The 22,077-nt window shown below is 45.6% G+C and overlaps 1 protein-coding gene across 1 annotated transcript in view; it reads right to left on the bottom strand.

Annotated features, from left to right (window-relative positions):
• Positions 1-22,077, bottom strand: part of LOC149322050 (dynein axonemal heavy chain 9-like) — a 261,190-nt gene that overhangs the window by 171,811 nt on the left and 67,302 nt on the right. The window contains exons 14-15 of the mRNA XM_089533794.1: positions 9,704-9,865; positions 8,993-9,189 (exon numbers count right to left, since the gene is read on the bottom strand). Of these exons, the coding sequence (XP_089389920.1) occupies positions 8,993-9,189; positions 9,704-9,865 (359 nt within the window). The remainder of the gene's footprint in view (positions 1-8,992; positions 9,190-9,703; positions 9,866-22,077) is intronic.

Below are 22,077 nucleotides of genomic sequence, written 5' to 3'. Positions count from 1 at the left end.
TCAGAACTAGATGTGAAATTTCAGTCTATTCTGTAATCAAAAAGGAAGCATTAATGGTTGAATCTCTCTTATCCAGAATGCTCCCAAAAAATCATGGGCGAGTTTTCTTTCTGATGGTTCAGTGTACAAAAACTTTATTTTATGCACAAAATTATTTTTAAAATATTGTGTATAAAATTACCTTCAGGCTATGTGCATAAATATAATTTTTATGTTTAGACTCCAAGAGATCTCATTATGTACATACAAATATTTCAAAATCCAGAATACTTCTGATTCCAAGCATTTCAGCTAAGTGAGACTCAACCTGTACTAAGCACATGACAGCAGTATGATTCTTCTTCAACCACCCTTTTCATTTCACTGCAGATCATGTGCTTGTTCTAGCTATACAGATTAGTGTTCATCCCTTCTCCAACAGGGACTGATCCTAACTAGGCTTCTTCATAAATACAAAACAACAATTAGAAAAATTATAAAGAACATAATATGTATCTAAACAAAGATGAATGAATTGTTGATGTCTTCCCTTCAGCTATCATGTGGAATCTATAATATATAAAAAAATGAAGTTCTCACATGAACTTCTGTACTTCTTGTTAGAATCATTTTCCTCCATGAATTGGGTCATGCATCTGGGACCAGGAAAGTCCCAGCTTGTTGGGGGCAATTAGCTTACAGTTGTAAACTGCTTAGACCAGGGGTAGGCAACTTTTTTGAGCCGGGGGCCGGGTTGCTGTCCCTCAGACAACTGGGGGGCCGAAGTCGGGGGTGGAGCTTCCACCCTCCGGGGGCAGAGCCGCATGCTGGGGGTGGAGCTTCCACACTCCGGGGGTGGGGCCGCATGCTGGGGTGGAGCTTTCACCCTCTGGGGGCGGAGCCGCATGCCAGGGGCGGAGCTTCCACCCTCCAGGGGCCAGGCCTCCTCCTCTTTGCCAGCGCCTGACGGGGGCCCAGGCCCTGTCAGAGGCCGGGAAAGAGCCGGCGGGGGGCTGCCAGCGCTGGAGGCCTCCCCCTCTTTGCCGGCTCCTGACGGGGCCCCAGGCCCCGTCAGAGGCTGGCAAAAAAGCCGGCGGGGGCCGCCAGCGCTGGAGGACTACCCCTCTTTGCCGCCGGAGCCCTCCTGGGGGGGCCCCAGCAACGGCATTGGGCCTCCAAGAGGCTCGCTGCCACCGCCAGAGCCCTCCTGGGGGCCCCCAGTGACAGCATCGGGCCTCCCAGAGGCCCGCTGCCGCCACCAGAACCCTCCTGGGGGACCCCAGTGACGGCAACGGGCCTCCCAGAGGCCCACTGCCGCCGCCGGAACCCTCCTGGGGGACCCCAGTGACGGCAACGGGCCTCCCAGAGGCCGCTGCCCATAGCGGTGAAGTCTCGCGCGACCCTTTCTGTGGTCATGCGAGACTTCACCGCTATGGACGCCGCCATTTCCCCCCCCAAAATGGCGGGGAAGGTCGTGCGAGACTTCACCATTTTGGGGGGTGAAATGACAGCGCCCATAGCAGCAAAAAGCCGCAATTGGTGGCGGCGGCAGCAGCGGCAGCCACAGGCTGGCTGAAAGGCCTCCGCGGGCCGGATCCGGGCCGCAGGTTGCCAACCCCTGGCTTAGACACTGCTAGTTCGGTATGAAGTGGTATATAAATGAAGCTGTTTTAGGAAATCAGGGCTGAAAAGTTATTTTCTGAGAACACATAATGACCCACAATCCCCAAATTTTCATTGCCTGAGCCAGTACAGTAGGATTTTCGTGGAGCAATCTAGCACTTGGAGGGGGCAGACAGGGAGAAGAAGACATTCTTTTATTCTTTGTCCTTTTGTTGCCTTGGTGTCCTTGTTGTCAGTTCTGTGCTCATGACATATATTCCCATTTAATGTTACTTAGCACATTGTTCATACACCTGAGAAAATAGCTCTTCAACACCTAACCCAAGTAGACATGTCTTCCTAGTCATAAAGGAAGAGCACAGATTCTGATATCCCCAATGTTCACTAGCAGACAGATGGCTTATCTTCAAGGAAGTGTCTCTGGATTAGGAATGCAGCTCTTACTTCACTCTCGCAGGCAAGAAGCTTGTTGTTGTTGATCATTACCCTCGAATCAATCTCAATTCATAGCTGTGGATGAGACATCTCCAATACTCCCTGTCTTCCACTACTGTCCTCAGTTCTTACAGATTCATGCCCATGGCCTCCCTGATTGAGTCCGTTCACCTAGTGTGTGGTCTTCTTCTCTTTCTCTTTTCTATCATCTTTCCTAGCATTATGGGGTTTTCTAATGTGCCATGTCTTCTCATGATGTGGCCAAAGTATGACAGACTCAGTTTCGTCATCTTGGCTTCTAGAGAGCTCTAAGGCCTAATCTGTTCTATGACCCATTTCATTTGTTTGTCTTTATGGCTGTCCACTGTATTGTCAGCACTCTTCTCCAACACCTCATCTAGAATGAATTTATTTTCTTTTTATCTGTTTTCTTAATTATTCAATTCTCGCATCTCGCAATGGGGAACACAATTGCTTGTATGATTCTGACTTTTGTGCTTAGTGGTATGACTTTATTCTTGAGGACCTTTTCTAGTTCTTTCATAGCTGCCCTCCTCATTCTTAGTCTTCTTCTGATTTCTTGACTGCAGTCCCCATTCTGATCTATGTTTGATCCAAGAATAGAGAATTCCAAAAGTTTTCCCCCAGCTGGGCAACATTATGGGAGTATCTGAATTCTTCCATTGTTTTTTCTCCTCATTTCAAGACTTTTTGGTGAAATTTTTTGTGAAAGGCTTTTGTACAAAACAATGAATTTTGTAGGGGGGATGACAACAATGTTTTCTGTGCAAATCTTTGTAATAAAAAGTCCCCAAATGCAAGAAAAACCCTCATGATGATGGACCAATTTTCAATGGAGTTTCATGAGGTGTTGGGATGCCCCTTCATGTGGAAATGTGCAAGCATTCCTCACTTTGTCCTTAATCTGGACATCTTCAAAAGTCCAGGAGATTGTTCCTAGCTGTATTGCAATTGTTTCTGTTGTTCCTTCCCACAACAGTACTCTAAGATTACAACCCAAGTTCAGGTGTCTGAGGTTGGCCTTGTTGGACATAATGCTGAACTATGATATAACATTGCACGAAGGAGCCTCAGGCTTAGTGCTCCCCATGCCTCCTCCAACAGAACCACGAGGAGATTTGATACTTTTACTTCCACAGTGCGTCCGCGTTTTATGCGGGCGTGTTATACGCGGCTTTGAGCTTATGTGCAAAGCTGTGTAGAGCCACATGGGAGCATGCAAGGCGCAAGGGGTGGCATGTCCCATTTGAATGAATGGGGCACACGCCCATGCCGCACGCACCACCAAATAACATCTTTAGGTGCCTTCAAGAAGGCAATAAAAATGGATCTTTTCCGGCGAGCCTTCCCAAACTGATTTCCAATTTTTCCACTTACCTAATTGTTCCCATTGGATTGATTGATCTTGATTCATTTTATTGGCCATCAGTTGGGAATTGTTTTATTGTTTCATATGGTGGGAGGGAGTTTGGGAACTTGAAATGTAATATGTCTTTTAACTACTGTTTCCATGTTTTGTTTTGTTTTGTTTTGTTTTTGCTTTTTGCTTTCTTTGTTTTTTACTTGATTTTATTCTTTTTGATATCTTGTTACCCGCCTCAATCCAATACAGGGAGAGGCGGGATATAAATAAATTATTATTATTATTATTATTATTATTATTATTATTCACTTGAATGGGGCTTGAGCATACGCAATATTTGGCTTACACGGGGGGTCCGGAACGGATCTCCCACGTAAGCCAAGGGCACACTGCATTATCTGGTAACCACAATTCACTGTCAGGTCCAAATTTTGTTTAAAAAAAATGTGATGGTGTAGTGGTCTGAATGTTAGATTTCAACTCTGGAGACCAAGGTTTTAATCCCGTCTCAGCCGTGGAAACCCACCAGGTAACCTTGAGCAAGTCACAGTCGCAGAGGAAGACAAAGGCAAATCCTCTCTGAATAAATATTGCCACTAAAACCTATTGATAATTTGCCTTAGTGTTGCCAAATGTCAGAAATGTCTTGAAGACACACAAGATTTAACAAACCAACTTTGGTTTATGGTTTGGGATCCTGGCTTGTGTCCATAAACCAAGGGAGCAGTGCTCCTCCAGATGCTGTTAAATTACAACTCCCATCCAATCTAAACATTGGTCATGATGGCAGGAGCTGATGGAAGTCAGAATTCAAAAACATCTGGGTCACCAATTTGCCACTTCTGCACTAAATCACAATTAAGACAGAGCACATTATGGCTAGATTTGTTGATGTAATGATAAGTCACGGAAGCAAAAAGCTCATAGTTTGCCTGAGGATGATAGGACATCAGGGGGCACTTGAACCTGGAATTTGTACATGTAACATTAAACAATCATTTATTAGTATGTCCCCCACCACCACCAAAATAAATATGCCCTTGTCCATAGGTATATTCTGAGGAGAATGGAAGCCAAGCAGTTGCATTCTAGATTTGGGAGGTTACTGTTCTTTCTATTGTCCTTAAATTTTCTTTTTTTTCACAGTCACTAAATCTCCAAAATACATTAGCACAGGTACCAGTAAAGAAATCTTTCCTTTTACCATTTCATTTCATTCCATCACCATTTGCGTAGCAATGTTACCACTGATGTTTGACTGCCCTCATGCAAAGTAATTTTCTATTCCTGGAGCAAGCTTGATAATGCTCAGCAATTATCAAAATTGTGGGTATGCCATGAAGGGGCTCAAAAATCTTTAGTGGTTAGCAAAGATAGATTTTGAGCTAGTGATTCATCTATTAAAGATCAAAATATTTATTGTATGACTAACATTGAGTTTATACCTGCTAAGTGAGAAGGAAGTATTTATTTATAATCTAAGGCATTTGAGGCAGCATTTACATAAACCAGTATAAAAAAAACAAAAGTATCACACATGAACAATAAAACTAAATATCATTTTAAAAACTGTTACAGTCTACAGGAGAAGAAATAAAACCATACAGATAGAGTGAAATTTTAAAGAGGCATTTACATTTTTAAAAAATGCTTTAAAAGTGAGTAAGAAAGCTTTTTTAAAAAAATTCTGAAACCTTTTCAAGGACTGATTCAGAATGATCTCAGGAAAGACAAACCAGGGAGTTGGAGTTGCCATCAAAAAGGTTCTGCATGAAGACCGTGTGTGTGTGTGTGTGTGTGTGTGTGTGTGTGTGTGTGTGTGTGTTGTATCCCTTCAAGACATTTCCAACTTATGGTGACCCTAAGGTGAACCTATCACATATCCCAGCCTAAATAAATACATAATGTCTTGCAATGATGGAATAACCTCAGTTAACAAAGCCTCTGTTAAGTTAAGTTAAGTTCCTTAATAGCAAGTATTTTTATACCCATCCAACTCCTTTCCCTCCTCATCCTTTGTCTAGTAACAAGTTTTTTAGGAGTCTGCATTGGGAGGGTGATGGAGGGTCAGAGAAACACAGACTGTTGGTGTTCAGTTGCAGAAGTGTCTGCAGTAAAGAATTCAAATAAAAGCTTTAGTTGGAGAAGAGTGGGTTTCTACTTCTGCAAATCCAACTGTAGCTATGTGTGCCTGTCTGCAACAGGCAAGGAAAACAGTAACTGGCTCAATAATCCCTTGCTGAACATTCAAGGGACAGGAAAACAAGAGAAATAAAAGTTGAGCAGGTGAATATACCTTACAGCCAAGTTCCATTACATAAAAATATTGATCTATAAGTCTGACCATGGAAATGGACATCATAAGAAAAGTGGAAGCTTGTGAAAGAAAAAATTAATCCAGGATGCATTTTGGAAGAAGGCTTCAAATGCTCTCAAGAAGGTTCAAAATGTTTTTGTTTATTTATACAAGGCTTATCTGACCTGGTTGTTTCATTACACACGTGCATATTGTTATTTTTCAATGAAACATTTGATGAAATATGTTGAACTGTTTTCATTTTTGTGGTGCAGGAACCTATCGCCATTCTTTTCATATTACGTTCTGTTAAAAGAAGTGATGTCTAGCTAACTGAAGTATAGCTGTGTAGGAAGAGTCTACTCTTAATCAGACAGGTGAGCTTGATATGTGGGTTTCCCAGCTATCTAACAAATGGAATAACCAGGAAGAGCCAAACTACAAGAGCCCGTGGGGGACTTCTTTTTTCAATGCACTCATGCTTTTCTTTGCCTGAATTAAATGTGCTCATTAAAAGTAGATCATTTACCTTTCCCCTTCTGCCATTCACTGCAAACAGAAGCATTCACTAGCATATAGCATATATTGTAGTAATTTGTTTTTGTAGTATGTGTGGGTCATTGGGCAGCATCAGTGGCTTTTGCTTGAAATGAAAAGACATAAGGCAGATTCATATAACATTTTTGATAAGAGCATGCTCAACTTGAGCAAACAGGGAAAAAACAACCACCAATACCCCTTTTGTCCAGGCTGAAAGACCCCAAAACAGCCATATGAGTAGGGCTTCAATCACAGCTTTGTCCTCTTGAAAGGAGAAGCGGACTCTTCACCCTTGTTTTAAGGCCATGCTGCAATTAGACAGAGTAGAGTAGTCCTGGTACCTAGTGGCTAGTGTATAGAGAGCCTCTAAAAATTGTCTTTCTTTTACAAGCCTAACACACCAAGGGGGTGTTCTCACTTGTGATTTAAAACGAATTTAAATACAGCGGTTCATTTTAAAGCGATTCAAAATACAGCGAGTGTTATCCCGCTTTTCAATTCGCTTTATTTGTATCGTTCCCATTTACTTAACGTTTTATTTTAATTCGCTATAATTGACCCTGTTTCGTCCCCATTCAAGGATGAATTGGTGTATATTTAAACTGGTTTTGTTACTTTTTCGTTCACATTCACTTGTTTCGGCTGTCAATCAAAGTGACGTCATCATGACGTCACATTAATTCGGAGTAACATACACCGATGTAGCCTGTACCTGCGTTCCCACTACCTGGCCGTTTTTAATTCGTTATAAATTTTGCGGTTGTTTTTTTTAAAAGAGCCAATCAGGAGGCGCTTATTCTTCCTCTTCTGTGTCTCCCCATATTAACTGCTATAACTCAGTGCTAGGGAATCCTGGGAATGGTAGTTTATTATGGCACCAGCACTCTCTGGCAGAAGAGGATAAATGTCTCACAAACACAACAAACACAACCATCCCATAGTTCCTCTGGAAAGAGCCTCGGTAGCCCCAAATTCGCTTTGGCTGCCCCAAAGGGGAGAGAATCTTTGGGGAAGATTGCTCCCAGGGCTGTCTGGAGAGCCCTTAAGTGGGGATATGTCCTGCAAAACCCATCCCATAGTTCCTCTGGAAATAGCCTCGGTAGCCCCAAATTCGCTTTGGCTGCCCCATGGGGAGAGAATCTTTGGGGAAGATTGCTCCCAGGGCTGTCTGGAGAGCCTTCAAGGGGGGATATGTCCTGAAAAACCCATCCCATAGTTCCTCCAAAGCCCATCTGCTGCTCAGGCAGAGGTGAAAAAGAAAAAAAGAATAGTTAAAAATGGTGTTCAATGGCTCTCCGGTCTATGAAAGAGGAGCAGAGGGGAGGTTGCAATCCACCGGAGGAAAGGCTATTATGCGAATGGAAGAAAATGGCGCTGGTGATGCAGAAGAGACCAAAGAGGGTAACACCCCCAGGCCAGCCCATCGCGCTCTGCTCCTCCCATCCAGTTGACCTGATTCAAAGGCCGAAACGTTCCTATTTAAATACTCCGAATCCTATCCCGAATCAAGGAAAAATTGTAGGTTCGACCCTTCCATTTTTTTAACCCATATTATACGCCATTAACACGGATTAAATAAAAATTCGCTTTACGATTCGGATTTTAGTGGGAACGATTGCGGGTTACTCTGGAACTGTTCTAGAGTTAATGCGGTTTCTAATAGGAATGCTATACCTTGGATTTGATTTGTAACACAGAGTATAAGCCAGTGAGAACACCCCCCAAGTCACTGTCAGTGCCTGCTTTTGTGCACTGAACACCAGATTCGAGTACAGCCTGGTCAGCATGAAACCACTGAAGATAAAATGCTCGCCAGTAACCAAATAGAATAAAAGCACCGTGGCATGCAATGGCACTACAACTGTATTAAACATCAAGGCCCTCTGGTGCAGGAAATGAAAGGATGCTACACTCCCCAGAACACAAAAGAACAAGCAGCAAGAGCTAAGGACTGTGGGAATTGTTCGCTTTTGTAACAGTGATTGAATTTGCTGCCTGGAGTTGCAGAAACTGTCAGTCTGCCCCTCCCGCCCCTTTCTAATGAAAAAAAGCATCTATTTTATAACAGCTGGAAGGTGTGTGTGTGTGTGTGTGTAGAGGGAGGTGATCTAACACTGTGATGTTCATGCATTTGAATCATTCTAAGTAAGTTGCTACTTAGGCAACTAAGCAAAGCTGATTTCAATTTAAAAGCCAGTCATACATATTGTCAATACGAATGTTGAAGAAAACACACCTTTTCACCCACCTGCTCACCTAATTAAATTTACAGGATCCTGTATTGCAATCTTTTGTTTTCATAATAGAGTCTTCCTGAAGTCCCAGGGATAGGGGCTGATGAGTGATGCAATTAGTTTGATAAATAACAGACTACGGTATATTAGTCCTCATTCAAGGAAAAGCATTTGTATGAATGGGTTCTTATTTAAAAAAAAAAAAAACCTCTCTCCTTCCCTCTCCTCCTCTCCCTCTTTCTTTCTAAATGATCAATGAAAAAAACCAATGGCCCCATTAAATAGGAAGCTGGAAACCTGGATTTTAAAGATTTGGATATAACTAAGAAAAATCATTTAAAGTTCCTGTACCCAAACAGAGAACTTATAGACAATTTTTCAGAAAGTTTGGTCACCCAGTACTCCCTCAGTTAGAAGTAGATTCACACACACACAGAGTGTCCACCCCCAAGGAAGGTAAACCTCACAAGCATTACTAAATACAAAAAAAAAACTGCTTACATGTGGCTCATAGCATCCTCAAACAACACCAAGTTCATGGCAGCATTGACTTCATTGTGATTTTCTAAGGCTTCCACTAAGATCTGATTCAAGGATTCCCAGCTCTTAAAAGGCATGTATTTGGGCTCCCCGACCCCTTTTGCAAAATGGCAAAATATGTTCATCTTCCTTGTTTGTTCCAAGGCCTCCTCTACTTCCTAAGAAAGACAAAAGTGAAACACAATGTTGCATTTCAATGAAGATGAAACCTGGGCAAACTAGGCAAAACAACCCCCTCCCCAGGGGGAACCCCCCCCCCACACACACACACACACACAACTTATCAGGCATCAGCTAGTGTAATATGCTGGCTCCTGAAAAGAGAAAGAATCAGATGGTAGTGTCCGATCTCCAATCTCTTAACAGACATCCCAACTCACCTTCTTACATTTAATATTTCTCTGTAGTGATCTGATGCACAACATTCACTTAATTTCATTCTTATGCAGACCCCAACATTTTGTTCCCATGGCCAAGGAGCAGACAGAAATAACCCCTTCTACAGCATTCCTTGTTTCTAAATTGCACATTCTGTTCTCCCATCAATGAGGAGAAATCATATTATTCAGTTCTCCGCACATAAAAGTGTCTGTATGAAGTGACCACATCTACATCTTGTTTAGAACATGGATGATCTGACATAAATGACTGAACTAGACATGTATTACTTACATCATAAAACTTCTTTGTAATTTCTATTTGCATTTTGTCAAAGGCAACAAAGTCCTTTTCGTCAACCATCTTATCACGGTACACACGGCTGGATTCATGCAAGTACAGCTTTAGTAAATCCTGTGGGGTTTTCAGACATTCAGGAGCTGAAAACAGAATACCCTGAAAAGAAAAGAGATTCATGTGAGATATTATATATATATATATATATATAGAGAGAGAGAGAGAGAGAGAGAGAGAGAGAGAGAGAGAGAGAGAGATTTTGGAGAGAGAGAGAGAGAGAGAGAGAGATTTTGGAGATCCGAAAACAAGATATTCAAATTGAAGCCTATTCTACAGGTGACTTTGTGGCAAAGTCAGTCACTCCCAGTTTATTCAATATTGTATCACTCTAGAGAAAGACTATCTTGGAATCCCCCTCATATCAGGCTACATTGCATGGATCAGGGATTTCCAAAAGGAGCGGTACTGTCCCCTGGGCACAGTGGAAGGATCCAGGGGGCAGTGAGGAAAAAGACAGCAGCAGGGGGTCCTTCAGTCAAAGTATTAGCATGCAAGAAACACATGGGAAACCGGCAGCCTTTAGGGTCATGGTGGGATAAGGAGTTAGAGCATGTGGCAGTGGTGGAGAAGTGGTAGCAAAAAGGAGTTTTCACCCTGCTTAGGCTTTGCTGGGACTTGGCTGGCAGGTTGGAGTTGTGTTGCTATTGCTGCTTTCTTTCATTGGACAGGGCAAAGAGAAGAGGTAACAGAAGAAACAGGGCAGGGAGGGGCAAGCTGAAGCTGTATGAGAAAAGCACATCTCTAGAGGAGGAGTATCTAGGGTCAATTGTAAGATCCAACAACTTCCACCAGTGATCCACAACAGCAACTTGCTTAAAAGCAGTGAAGTTTATTGAGATACAGATGAAAGTGATCAGACAGACTTTTCAGTGAAATCTGAAAGCCAAACCTCAAACACCAAGTTAAAAGTACTCAAGCCCCCACCTTTTTTCCTCTCCCGCCTTTCCTTCTCTCCACCTTCTTCCCCCCTTGCTTCCCAGGCTAACTAGGCTTGAGAAACCAACCTGACCTTGGACAGGCTCCGCAGATGTCTCCAGCTAATTAAACAGTGCATTCCAATCCTAGGCTGCAATCCGTCCCAAGCACAGCGCCCCATCCCCCCTAGCAAAGCAAAGCAAAGCTGACAGAACTACAGTTAAAGCAATTACACAACAATATGAACAGTAACCAAAGTGAATGTGAAGACTGATCAGTAATTGGCTTTGGAGTTCTGACATCAATTCATCCTTTGCCTCTCTCAGATTGAGAGTCTTTTCTAGCTGGAGAGAAAAGTGGGAAGCTGGTTGCCCTTCTCAGCCCTGGCAAAGTAGGATTGAGAGTCCTGCACCTGTTATTTGGGAGCAGCAATCAAGCAGCCAGTTGAGCAGAAGATTCTTGCCTGTCCCAGTCTTTGCCACAAGTCTGGCACAGCCAAGAGGCTCTTCAGTCACTGCTCAATTGCTGCTCCCAGGGTGATCAGGTACAAAGGGAGCAACAACTGAGTACCTGGTCAAGCAGTAACCAAGAAGCCTCTCAGCCATACCAGCCTTGCAACAAAGACCAGAGCAGGCAAGAGGCTTCTCAGTCTGCCTGGCCACTTGCTCCTTTGCAGCCTGCCAACTGGTCTTCTTTTTGCTGTAAGAGGGAGAAGCAGACCTGGGTCACTGTCAAATTCATGAATGAGAAGCAGAGGTGGCAGCAGTGGTGAGCTGGGCGCAGCTGAGGTAGATGCTGCTGGTTGGCTAGGTGCTAATAGACTAATATCAAGAAACAGGGCCTGGGGATGCTAGGGTAATTGCCCAAGAAAAAAGGGGTGGTAGCGTTAAAAGTCTGGAAATCACTGGTCTGGATAATAGCTACTCCAGAAGAAACAAATCAAGAAAGGAAGCAAGCAAGCCACACATACATACAATATGTATGTATCACAAATGGAAATACTATTAGCTACTCCCCCTAATTTGGTTTGTTTTTCTGCAGTAACTTCCAATCCAGAACTCGAAATTCAGAGTTTAACTGTCAATTCAACTTTGTATTAGTTCAAATTGCCACTCTGTAAATCATAGGGGGAAGGAAATACTTGCCTGTGATCTTGATCTTACTTGGTTTAAATGTATTGACGATTTCAAGAGCAATCTGCAAACAAGAGGCACTCAGAAAAGAACAAGTATGTCTACAGACTCTCAGAAAAGAACACTAGTCCTCTCCAGACCTTAGGGAATAGAACACATGGGTGCAAAGTGGGCATACATGCTCCAACCATACTTTCTCTATCCAGGTGGAGATGGTCTGAGCAGAAACTGTATAACAACATTCAGCTGAAAGTGGTTAATGGCCTCCACAGAGCTCCCAATTGCACAGAAGATTATAATTGTATTCAGCCAGCCCCTGTTCTTCCTTACCAACATGGTAGCTGTAAAGGGATGAGCCATTTCAAAGATCTAAGTACGGTGATCACCCCCATGGAAAAAAACTGGCATCATTATTACACCTAGAATAATCAGAGCCAACCCCTTTACCCAACACCAAAGTGCTCCAAAGAAAAGATAAACAGCCAGCTAAAATTGTGTGAAGTTAATCTGATTATTTGTTTTCCATCGGTGCCCCTCAGTTTCCAAGCTGTGGTAGAATGGGGAGGTCTGTGACTATGGGTATCTTGCTTAAATCTGACAAGTTGGGTGCTCCCTAGGGGTAATACTGGACCCACTGCATCTGGGGACCTAGAAGCCTTGAGGAGGGTCATTCCATCAAAATCTAGAACCCTCACAACAGTGGAAACAGTTTTGTGGCTCTTCTCTGCTGCAATACAACATGTACATCCATTAATCTTCAACCACATTAATCATCCATTGGGTCTTCTAAATTAGTTCAATAGACAGACTTGATTATTGCTGATTTTCCATCCACTTGGAGCTTCTCTAGTCCTTGTAGAAGCCAGCAGGGATGTGAGAGAGGAAAGGAAGTAAACTGTATAACACTGTAGTAAGGTTCACAAGCTCTCCTTCATCATCCTTCTAATGCCAATGCTGCTAAAAAAACTTCCAGCTAAATGGAGGATAAGGAGGGAGAAAAAGAACTAGGCAGGCATTAAAAAACCTTGCAAAAGGAACTTTACTGTCAGAGGTCTTGTATTTTAAAACTCCCCAATTTAAAAAGTCCTTTATAGTAATCTACTTTAATTTCCTACTCTCTGCACTTTAAAGGGAAATATCACATGTGCCCATGTGAGAAGTAAGCACATATTAATTCACTATTCCTTTTATTGTGGTTGTGGCATTTTATCACTCTTAGTCTCCAAAAAATCCATGGTAAATCTTATGGATACTATCTTCACTATCCAGAGAAGCACTGAATCATACAATGGGCCCTTAGTATCCAGAAGTTTTGGTTCCACGGCCCCTGTGGATACCAAAATCTATGGATGCTCAAGTCCCATTATATTTAATGTTGTAGTAAAATAGTGTATGCTTTGAATGCTCTGGAACAACATGATGAACCCTGAATGGAGCAGGATCATGATCTAATATACTTATAATATAATAAAGCTAATACATTTAGCTTTCCAGATGTAAAGACAGACTTTATTCTATTAGTCTAGAAACTGGTGTATCTACTCCATATAGTACAAGAGGGAATCTTGCAGCCAGTGGGATCTATGTAGGCCAGAGGACTACTGATTGGCCCTCAGACTCCAAACTCAAGCCCAATTTTAAAAATCCCCCCCCCCAGATAAATTACCAGTTTAAAAATGCTTCTAAAGGTGTAGTTTTGTAGTAAATTGTTTTTTTCCCCACCTCGCCGCAAAAGAGTTGAACATTTTATTATTCTATTCATTATTTATTTTATTAAATATTTATATCCCACCTAATGTTGAAAGATTTTTGGGTGGCTTACTATAATCAATTTAAAACAATACTCAGCACACACACACACACACACACAAACACACAAAGTAAATGGAAGAAACCTGAATACCAATGTTGGTTTCATAACTGGTAGGAGTTCAGACTATATGAAATTAGAAGGATCAAAAATTGACCTTCTGCCTCTCCTCACATGCCTACCACACCATAAAGGGAATGAATCCTGCCTAGAATGTGGAATCATTACTTTTTGGACACGACAGCTGAAGTCTTCCAGGAACTATAGTAAAAAATAATAATAATAACTTTTCAAAGCTCTTTCCCCATCATATAATGTGCACAGATATGAACTCTTTTTGTGGAATTCATGCAGTAGTAATTAGGAAAAATGAATGAGCAATGCTGCAATTAAGAATGTTTACTCTTCAATAACCTCATAGGGTACTTCAAGAAAGACAGACAGCTCTTGGTGCTTCTGATAAAAAAAAAAATGAGTAGTTGCCTTCTGTGAGAAATGAAAAATGACAGACATATGAAAAGAAGGATCACAACCTTGAATACAGCAAGGTGACTTCACAATTAATACTGAATCTGGAAGCACCTCTAGGTGCTGTCCTTATTTAACGGCCAGCATGCTAAATCTTTAACAGTTAGCAAAAATACAGACCACAAAACTGCCTCAAATCCATCTTTTTCTTCCAGTTTTTTTCATGCACATTTTTAGAGATTCCCATCCTTTGGGAAGACAAAAAGCAACCTGAGACCCAGACTATGTGATAAAATGGGGTGGGGATGGGGGGGTGGGGGGATTTTTAACAAGGCAGATGTTGCCTAGGGAAAATATTAATTGCTGTGGAGTTGGGCAGGGATGGAGGAAATAATGACCACCAAGACAAGCAACAAATTAAATAAAGACCACAAAGGCAAGCAATTGGCAGAAAATGGCCACAACTTTATTAACTATAACATAACTGAAAGGAGGGTTGGCCCGAAAAGCATAAGGTCCGAATCTGTCATCCACCAACCCATGTTGGTCTATGAACTGAATATGCCTGGTCACGACCAGGCATCAGGATGACAGAGGGGTAACCGACCAGGTGCGCGATATTGCGCCCATCCAGCTATGCGCATGTGCACATTTTCCACCCTTGTCACCAGGGAACGCTGAATTGATATCGCCCCCGCATTGGCGACATCGCTCTCCCTCAGCACCCCCGGGTCCCCTGATGACTCCCGATCCTGTGCTCCACAGCACAGGAAACCACGCCCACCAGATCCGAGACCTATGCTTCTGCCACGAAGGCCAGGCCCTTGGGAGGGCTGCCTTCCACCAACCCTCGCCCTAAACTTGAGCCCCCAAGAGTCCATGAGACTGGTCCAAGTGTGGGAGGATGTAACCTTTGAACGTCCTGGACCTCCATCTCCCCAGCTTCTTGATAGAGTCCTGAGTCATCCCGCATTGTGCAGCAGAAGTAGCAGCCTCGATGCGAAAGGAGTGGCTACCGAACTCCATGACAGGTAAACCAGCTCATTGTAGGGCCATCCGGAGCCTAACTGGTATCTAGTGAGAGAAGAACCATCCTCATGGGTGAATAGTGGGCCCTTAATGTTCATGCAGGATGAGAGGTAGCTGTGGAGATTTTTGACAGGGCACAGGCGGTGGCCACGCAGCTTATTTAGGGTAATGGTGGCCCCTTTCCCCAGCTGATCACACTTGGACCTCTGGAGTGTTATGTATACGGCCTTGGTGGCCAGGACGATGTCCCCCACCTGTATGCATCTCTCTGACCCGCCCACCCTGGCAGAGGAAACTAGCTCACTGACCCTGAAAGCCCCGAATAAGGCCGTGACAAATGCCGTCCTGAAAAGGCGGACCTCAGCTTTAGAATGGCAGACATGTTTTAGGTGTTCGGAAATGGAACAGAAGATCTCAAAGCAGATGGGCCTCCTGCCATCAGATCTCCGGGGGGCTGATCTCCTCCATCCCTTTAGGGCCCTCCGCACCAGGAACGACGAGCAAGGGTCCTGGGCACTGCTTGCCTTAGAAAAGAAGGAGATCCCTGCCAGGTGTACTGACATGGTACGAGGAGCAATCCTGGCCTCCCGGAGCCAAACTAGGAACTGCAAGACTGTCTCGGTCTGGATAGGCCAGTGGGGGCTGAGGCCCGAAGCCCTGAAAAAGGCATGTAGTTTGGAGATGGTTCTGTCGTAGGCTCGGAGGGTAGCTGGAGCCACAGAAGCCAGGATGCCCTGGGCCACAACAAACTTCCAATGTTCCATAGTTCCGGTGGGAAGGGGGTGGGAGAGGGGTCTGCTCCTGGTGCCAACCGCTGGAACCTGGCCTCCTGAAAACGAGACAAAGCATCTGCCAAATTATTATCGAGACCAGGCACGAAGCGGGCCTTGAAAGTGATGTTCTTGTTGAGACAAAGCAACACAAAAAGACGTAACAGGAGCATGACTCTGTCGGACTTGCAGGTTTGGGTGTTAATGACCCTGACAACCACCTGGTTGTCACACCAGAATGTGACCTCCCTGTTGGCTAACTCCCTGCCCCATAAGTGAACTGCCACTAAGATGGGAAAGAATTCAAGGAAGGTGAGGTCCCTCCGGATTTTGGTGGTCAACCAGTGATCTGGCCAGCGCTGGGTGCACCAGTGGCCTTGGAAATAGACCCCAAAACCCAGGCTGCCTGCTGCGTCGGAATGGATTTGGAGGCCCTGGCCCAGGGGCGTTGCCAAAGGGAAACCCCGTTATAGTGGTCAAGGAACCTGTCCCATAAGAGGAGGTCCTGTTTTATGCCCTTGGAAAGGCGGATGTGGTGGTGGGGGCCCCGAACGCCTGCCGTGGCCCTGGCAAGCCTGGCACAGAAGGCCCTACCAGGTGAGACCACCCTATAGGCGAAATTGAGGTGTCCCAGGATGGTCTGTATTTCCTTAAGGGTCGCCTTAGGGGCCGACAGGGTGGCCTTGATTAGTGTATGGAGTTTGAGGAGCTTGTCCTCTGGCAGTCGGGAAAGACCGGCTGAAGAGTCTAGTTGTATGCCCAGGAAGGAGAGGGCCTTCTGTCTTCTCGACTGCCAAGGGGACCCCTAGCTCATCCGTGAGGGACTGAAAGGTGGAGAGAAACTTAGCGCAGCTGGTGTCACCCGCCCTGCCTATGAAAAGAAAGTCATCCAATTAGTGGGTGACCAAAGGGGAGGTAGGCCCTCCTCTTGACCTCCCACTCAAGGAAGGAGCTGAATGTCTTGAACGCTGCACAGCTGATGGAACAGCGCATGGACATCGCCTTATCGAAATGCCATTGGTTTTTGAATCTGAACCCAAGCAGGCAGTGATCATCCGGGTGGACAGGGAGGAGCCGGAAGGCTGACTGAATGTTGCACTTAGCCATAAGGGCTCCCCGGCCACATGATCTGATGAGCCTAACTGCATGATTGAACGATGCATAGAGGACCGAGCACAGCTCAGGTGGGATGGCATCGTTAACGGACTTTCCTGGGGGGTAGGAGAGGTGGTGAATTAGGCGAAATTCACCGGGGGTCTTTTTGGGAACCACTCCCAGTGGGGAGACACTGAGGTTGGGGAAGGGGGGGGAAGAGAAGGGGCCTGCGACCCTACCCGCTTTGATCTCCTTGTCCAGTTTGGCTTTGAGAACCTCAGGCATGTCCCTGGCGGACTTGAGGTTGCGGGCATCAGAGGCCTCCCTGGGGCCCTGAGCAGGAATCCTGAACCCCTGTGTGAAACCTTCAGCTAGAATTCAGGCAGACTCCCGAAGGGGGTAGCCCTGGTCGGAGCTTGATTAAGGCAGCCGGGCGTACAGGTGTGGGGGCAAAGGAGAAAGGACACTGAACAGCCCTGGGGAGCTTATTTTGGACCCCCCAACCCCCCTGTGGCAGTGGTGGGGGGATGTCTCGCTTACCGGAGGCTGCAGGGGTGGGGTGTCCCTGACGAAGGGCTGGTGGGTTCCTGAGGGGTGAGTGCAAGCGAGCTTGGCATGAGGACCCATGCACACCTCACAGCAGTGGTCGAACTTGCACACCGACCTGACACATTTTCCTAGGTTGAACTCCCAGCAGAGAGGCCTGCGGGAGTCCTTTTTGGCCAACCACCTGGGGTTCTTGGAGGGATCAGTCCTCCCCTTGATGTGAGGGCCCACCCTGAGGAGCCAAACATCACTGTTGATCTGATCCCACCTATCCATGCTGCTCTCAGAGGCCCGTTTTCGGAAGGCAGCATCATAGGCGATGGCGGCTGCCTCGCCAGCTATAGCTCGGGCTTTGTGAACATTACACATGTGGTTCGCTAGATGCCAAGCCCTGTCTGGGTAAGCCAAAGAAACTACCCCTAGAAAAGTGGAGAAACCCTAGGTCCAATTGGAGAAATTGCGCTCTGCCTGGCGCGACCTGCGCTTCTTGCCACCTTTATTGCACGACAGGGAGGCGGCCTCATCACCCAGGGGCTCCAGAAGGGAGAAAACATCCACATATTTACCCTTGAGAATCCGCCTTCTGGTGCACTTGGGAAGGTGAAGGCCCAGATAAATATCGCCCCTGGCAGGGAGTGGGAAGGAGGGAGCTTGACCATCGACCCAGACCCCCTTCTATCCCATGACACCTGGACCTGCGCCTGGCAGCCCAGACAGGCATACCTGGGATATCCGCACCTGCAACCCAATAGTCCTCTCTCCCTCATGGTTTACAGGACTCACTATCCCCTGTATTAGCCAGCCTGTTGTCACGCCCACGGTTCTTCTTGTTGTGTTTCTTTCTTTTGGACCTCTTCTTGCGCCCTGAAGATCTATGGGATGACCTGGAAATGGAAAAGGATGATGTGGATGAAGAGGAGGTGCTTGAATCAGAGGAGCTGCTGCTGGATGAAGAGCTTGATCTTGTGGCACTGGCTCTTGATGTCTCCTCACAAGTTCGTCTGTGCTTCCTTCCTCGCCCGCATTGGTCCATTCGCTGCATGAACTCGGAAATGGTACGTGTAAAACCTGCTAATGCCTGGCCGTCCAAAACTGGAGGAGGAGGTTCAGTCGATGACTCTGCCGGCTCCCCAGAAGGAGGCTGGGCTGGTAGTGATGGTGATCTTGGCAGATGTTGCGGTGCCGTGCGCTGTTGTTCCAGGAAGGCAGTGAGGGTATGTTGAAGGCTTGCCAAAGTCTGTCCCTCCATAGCTGGTGGAGGGGGATCTACCACCGCCACGGCTGGATCCCCAGCCTGGTGCTGGACCAAAGTTTGAGCTGGCAAGGAGGGTTGTTGTGTTGCGGCATGCTGTTACTCCAAAAAGGCAGCGAGAGTTCGAGTAAAATTTGTCAGCGCCTCTGCATTCATGGGTTGGGGCACTGTAGTCGCTGCTGGCTCTGTTGCCTCCCCAGTGGGCAGCGGGCCTGATGGGGATGTTTTATTTTTCTGTCCCGACTGAGGGGGAAGGCCGGATGTTGTAGCCCTCTCCGATGGCTGTGGCTGTGGTGGTCGCTGATTGCGTGGCTTGGGTGCCAGGTCTGCCCACAATTTTGGTGGCCGTCCACCTTGGTCCCTGGTCGCCGGTCGGGAGGGGACTGATTTGGAGGCCTGCTTGAAAGAGGGCATACTGGACATGACTGCAGCCCCAGCGCCCCACAGAAAAGCCAGAGAGAAATAGGTGGTGCCTGCCTGATGAAAGGGTTGCTGCCAGTTGGCTTTAGATGCGTTCCCAAACGAGGCAGGCACAAGATCGGGATGTGGGGCAAGCCTGAGGCCCCACAGGAGTAGACCCTGCTGGCAGCTCAGATGTTCTTCAGCCGCTGCTGCCGCCGCTGCGCCTCCCTAAAAGTTGGAGCAAGCAGCTCCAAAGCCCCTGGCCACAGCTGCACCCGACCCACGCTTCCGAAGGAGGGGGTGGTGGTGAAGCAGCGCCAGAGAAATGCAGTCCACTCGTTGCCTCTCCGAGCCAGGAAGGCAAAATGGCACCGGCCACCGGCAATCCTTGGGCCTAAATAGGCCCACCAGCCAATCTGCGGCTGGGAGCCACAAAGGGGACCGCCCCCTTGGACTCCCAGCCAATTGGAGGGCTCGTCGCCCCCCCAGCGCCAGCCAATGAGGGCCGCTTCGGCTCCCGAGTGGTGCTGGGAGCTGTAGTCCAGGAGCAGCGGCCCTTGGCGCTTCCGCTCCCAGGACTCCTGGGAGCTAGAGTCCGATGCCGCATGGGCGCCCGCCAGGCAAGGCTGCCAGCGCCGTGCGGGGCCAGCCCGCGGACCCCCACACACACACCTCAAATGACCGCCCAGCCTGGCCCCAGCAACTCGGCCAGCCCGATAAGTCAGGAGGCCCCATTTGCTGTCAGATAATCATAGCATGTTTACAAACATGCAATAAACTCTTTAAAAATGAGCAAAAAGTTTGCTCTTTCAAGACAAAAATAATTTTAACTGACTTTATTAACTTTATTTATGGGTTGAAAGCAGGGAATCAGACACTGGTAGACTACAAGACCCAACAGACCCTAGGAAGCACAGCCAATGGTCAAAAGTTCAAGAGCATCTGGAGGGCCACATGATCCCCCCTATACAATAAAGACATAGATTTAAAATACATTTTTCATTTCTTAATTCTAATTCAGAAATTCTATGATTCACTGAAAGAAAACTGAAAGTGCCTCGTTTTTTTTCAGCTACCCTAAAGTTTGAGGTTTGTCTGAATAAAGCCTTCTTCAAGCAGACTTCAAGCAAAGTGGATTCTGTGACAAACTTACAGCCTTAAATTTAAAAACAACCACAGCAATTCTAAGCGGGGGTAAGTACAATTATCATAGATTACTGCAGATAAATCACACATCAAATTTGCAGATGACACCAAATTAGGGGGAGTAGCTAATACTCCAGAGGACAGAATCGAAATTCAAAATGACCTGAATGGAGACTAGAAAGCTGGGCCAAAGCTAACAAAATGAAATTCAATACAGAGAAATGTAAGGTACTGCACTTAGGGCGGAAAAATGAAATGCACAGATATAGGACTGTGGACATCTGGCTGAATGATACTACGTGTAAAAAGGATCTAGGATTCCAAGTAGACCACAAGTTAAACATGAGTCAACAGTGCGATGCAGCAGCTAACAAGGCCTATGCAATTTTAGGCTGCATCAACAGAAGTATAGCATCTAGATCAAGGGAAGTAATAGTGCCACTCTATTTTGCTTTGGTCAGGTCCCACCTGGAATTCTGTGTCCAGTTCTGAGCCCCACAATTAAAAAAGGATGTTGAGAAACTGGAGCGTGTCCAAAGGAGGGTGACTAAAATGGTGAAGGGTCTGGAAACCATGCCCTATGAGGAACGCCTTAGGGAGCTGGGCATGCTTAGCCTGGAGAAGAGAAGGTTAAGAGGTGGTATGATAGCCCTGTTTAAATATATAAAGGGATGTCATATTGAGGAGGGAACAAGTTTGTTTTCTGCTGCTCAACAGACTAGAATGCGGAACAATGGATTCAAACTGCAGGAAAAGAGATTCCACCTCAACATTAGGAGGAACTTCCTGACAATAAGGGTTGTTTGACAGTGCAACAAACTCCCTCGGAGTGCAGTGGAGTCTCTTGTGGTCCCTTCCAACTCTATGATTCTATGATTCTAATTTTTTTAGCACTGACAAGGTAGGATAAAGTCCTCAATACATGGCACCTCATCCTACTGATTGTATGTGTGATTGTGCAACATGGCACATTGGAGGACTTACCATGAAGGTCCATTCTAGCCAATGAAAAGGAGCCATTCAAGTATGAGTTAACTCCTTTTGCCACCTAAGCAAGACAAGTAATCATGTGTTCCTTTTTTAGACAAGGTATTTTCTGCTGGATCGCTGGCTTCAATTTGCTTCCCAGCCAAGAATATAAGAAAATGAGAAATGAGTCCTCTGATATAATAACAGAGAAATAAAAGTATTACCACCTTAAGGTGTGCCTGGATGACTCCTTCACCTTGGCTAGAGTGGATCTTTGTGGTAAATCCTTCAGTTTACCATGTTCATCTGATGAAGAAGAATTCATCCAAGTACAGGAACTACCCTAGCTAAGAAACATGAACTGGGTGAAAAGGTGGCAAGTGAGAAAGTTGTGTTGCAAGGAGCCGAAGGAGGATCTGCCTGGAGGAAATTTATCTGGTTTGTAGAGTTTAGTGAAAATAGAGGGTGTAGCCCAGGTTGCAGCTCTGCAAATTTCCTCAAGTGGAAATTATTGTATGCTAGAGTCAAAGAATGTAAGAACATCTGTATATTTCATTCTCACTTTATAATTCCACACAGATTAGAGCATGGCCATTATTTTCTAGGTACTCAAAATAGGCACCACCAGGTCAGAACAAATACAGTGCAATCCTGCTTTCAGTTATCTGCTGGTAAATCCCATAGACTTCAGCAGGTCCTGTATGAGATTCAAAAGGATGTGAGAATGGGAGCACCAAGCTTGGCAATTAACTTTTTCAATCCTGCTTTTACAAGAA

Source organism: Sceloporus occidentalis, unplaced genomic scaffold (assembly GCF_023333645.1).
Source record: "Sceloporus occidentalis isolate IW3139 unplaced genomic scaffold, rSceOcc1.0.p SCAF_1, whole genome shotgun sequence".
Lineage (NCBI taxonomy): Eukaryota > Metazoa > Chordata > Lepidosauria > Squamata > Phrynosomatidae > Sceloporus > Sceloporus occidentalis.
This window is presented reverse-complemented; position numbering and strand designations above follow the sequence as displayed.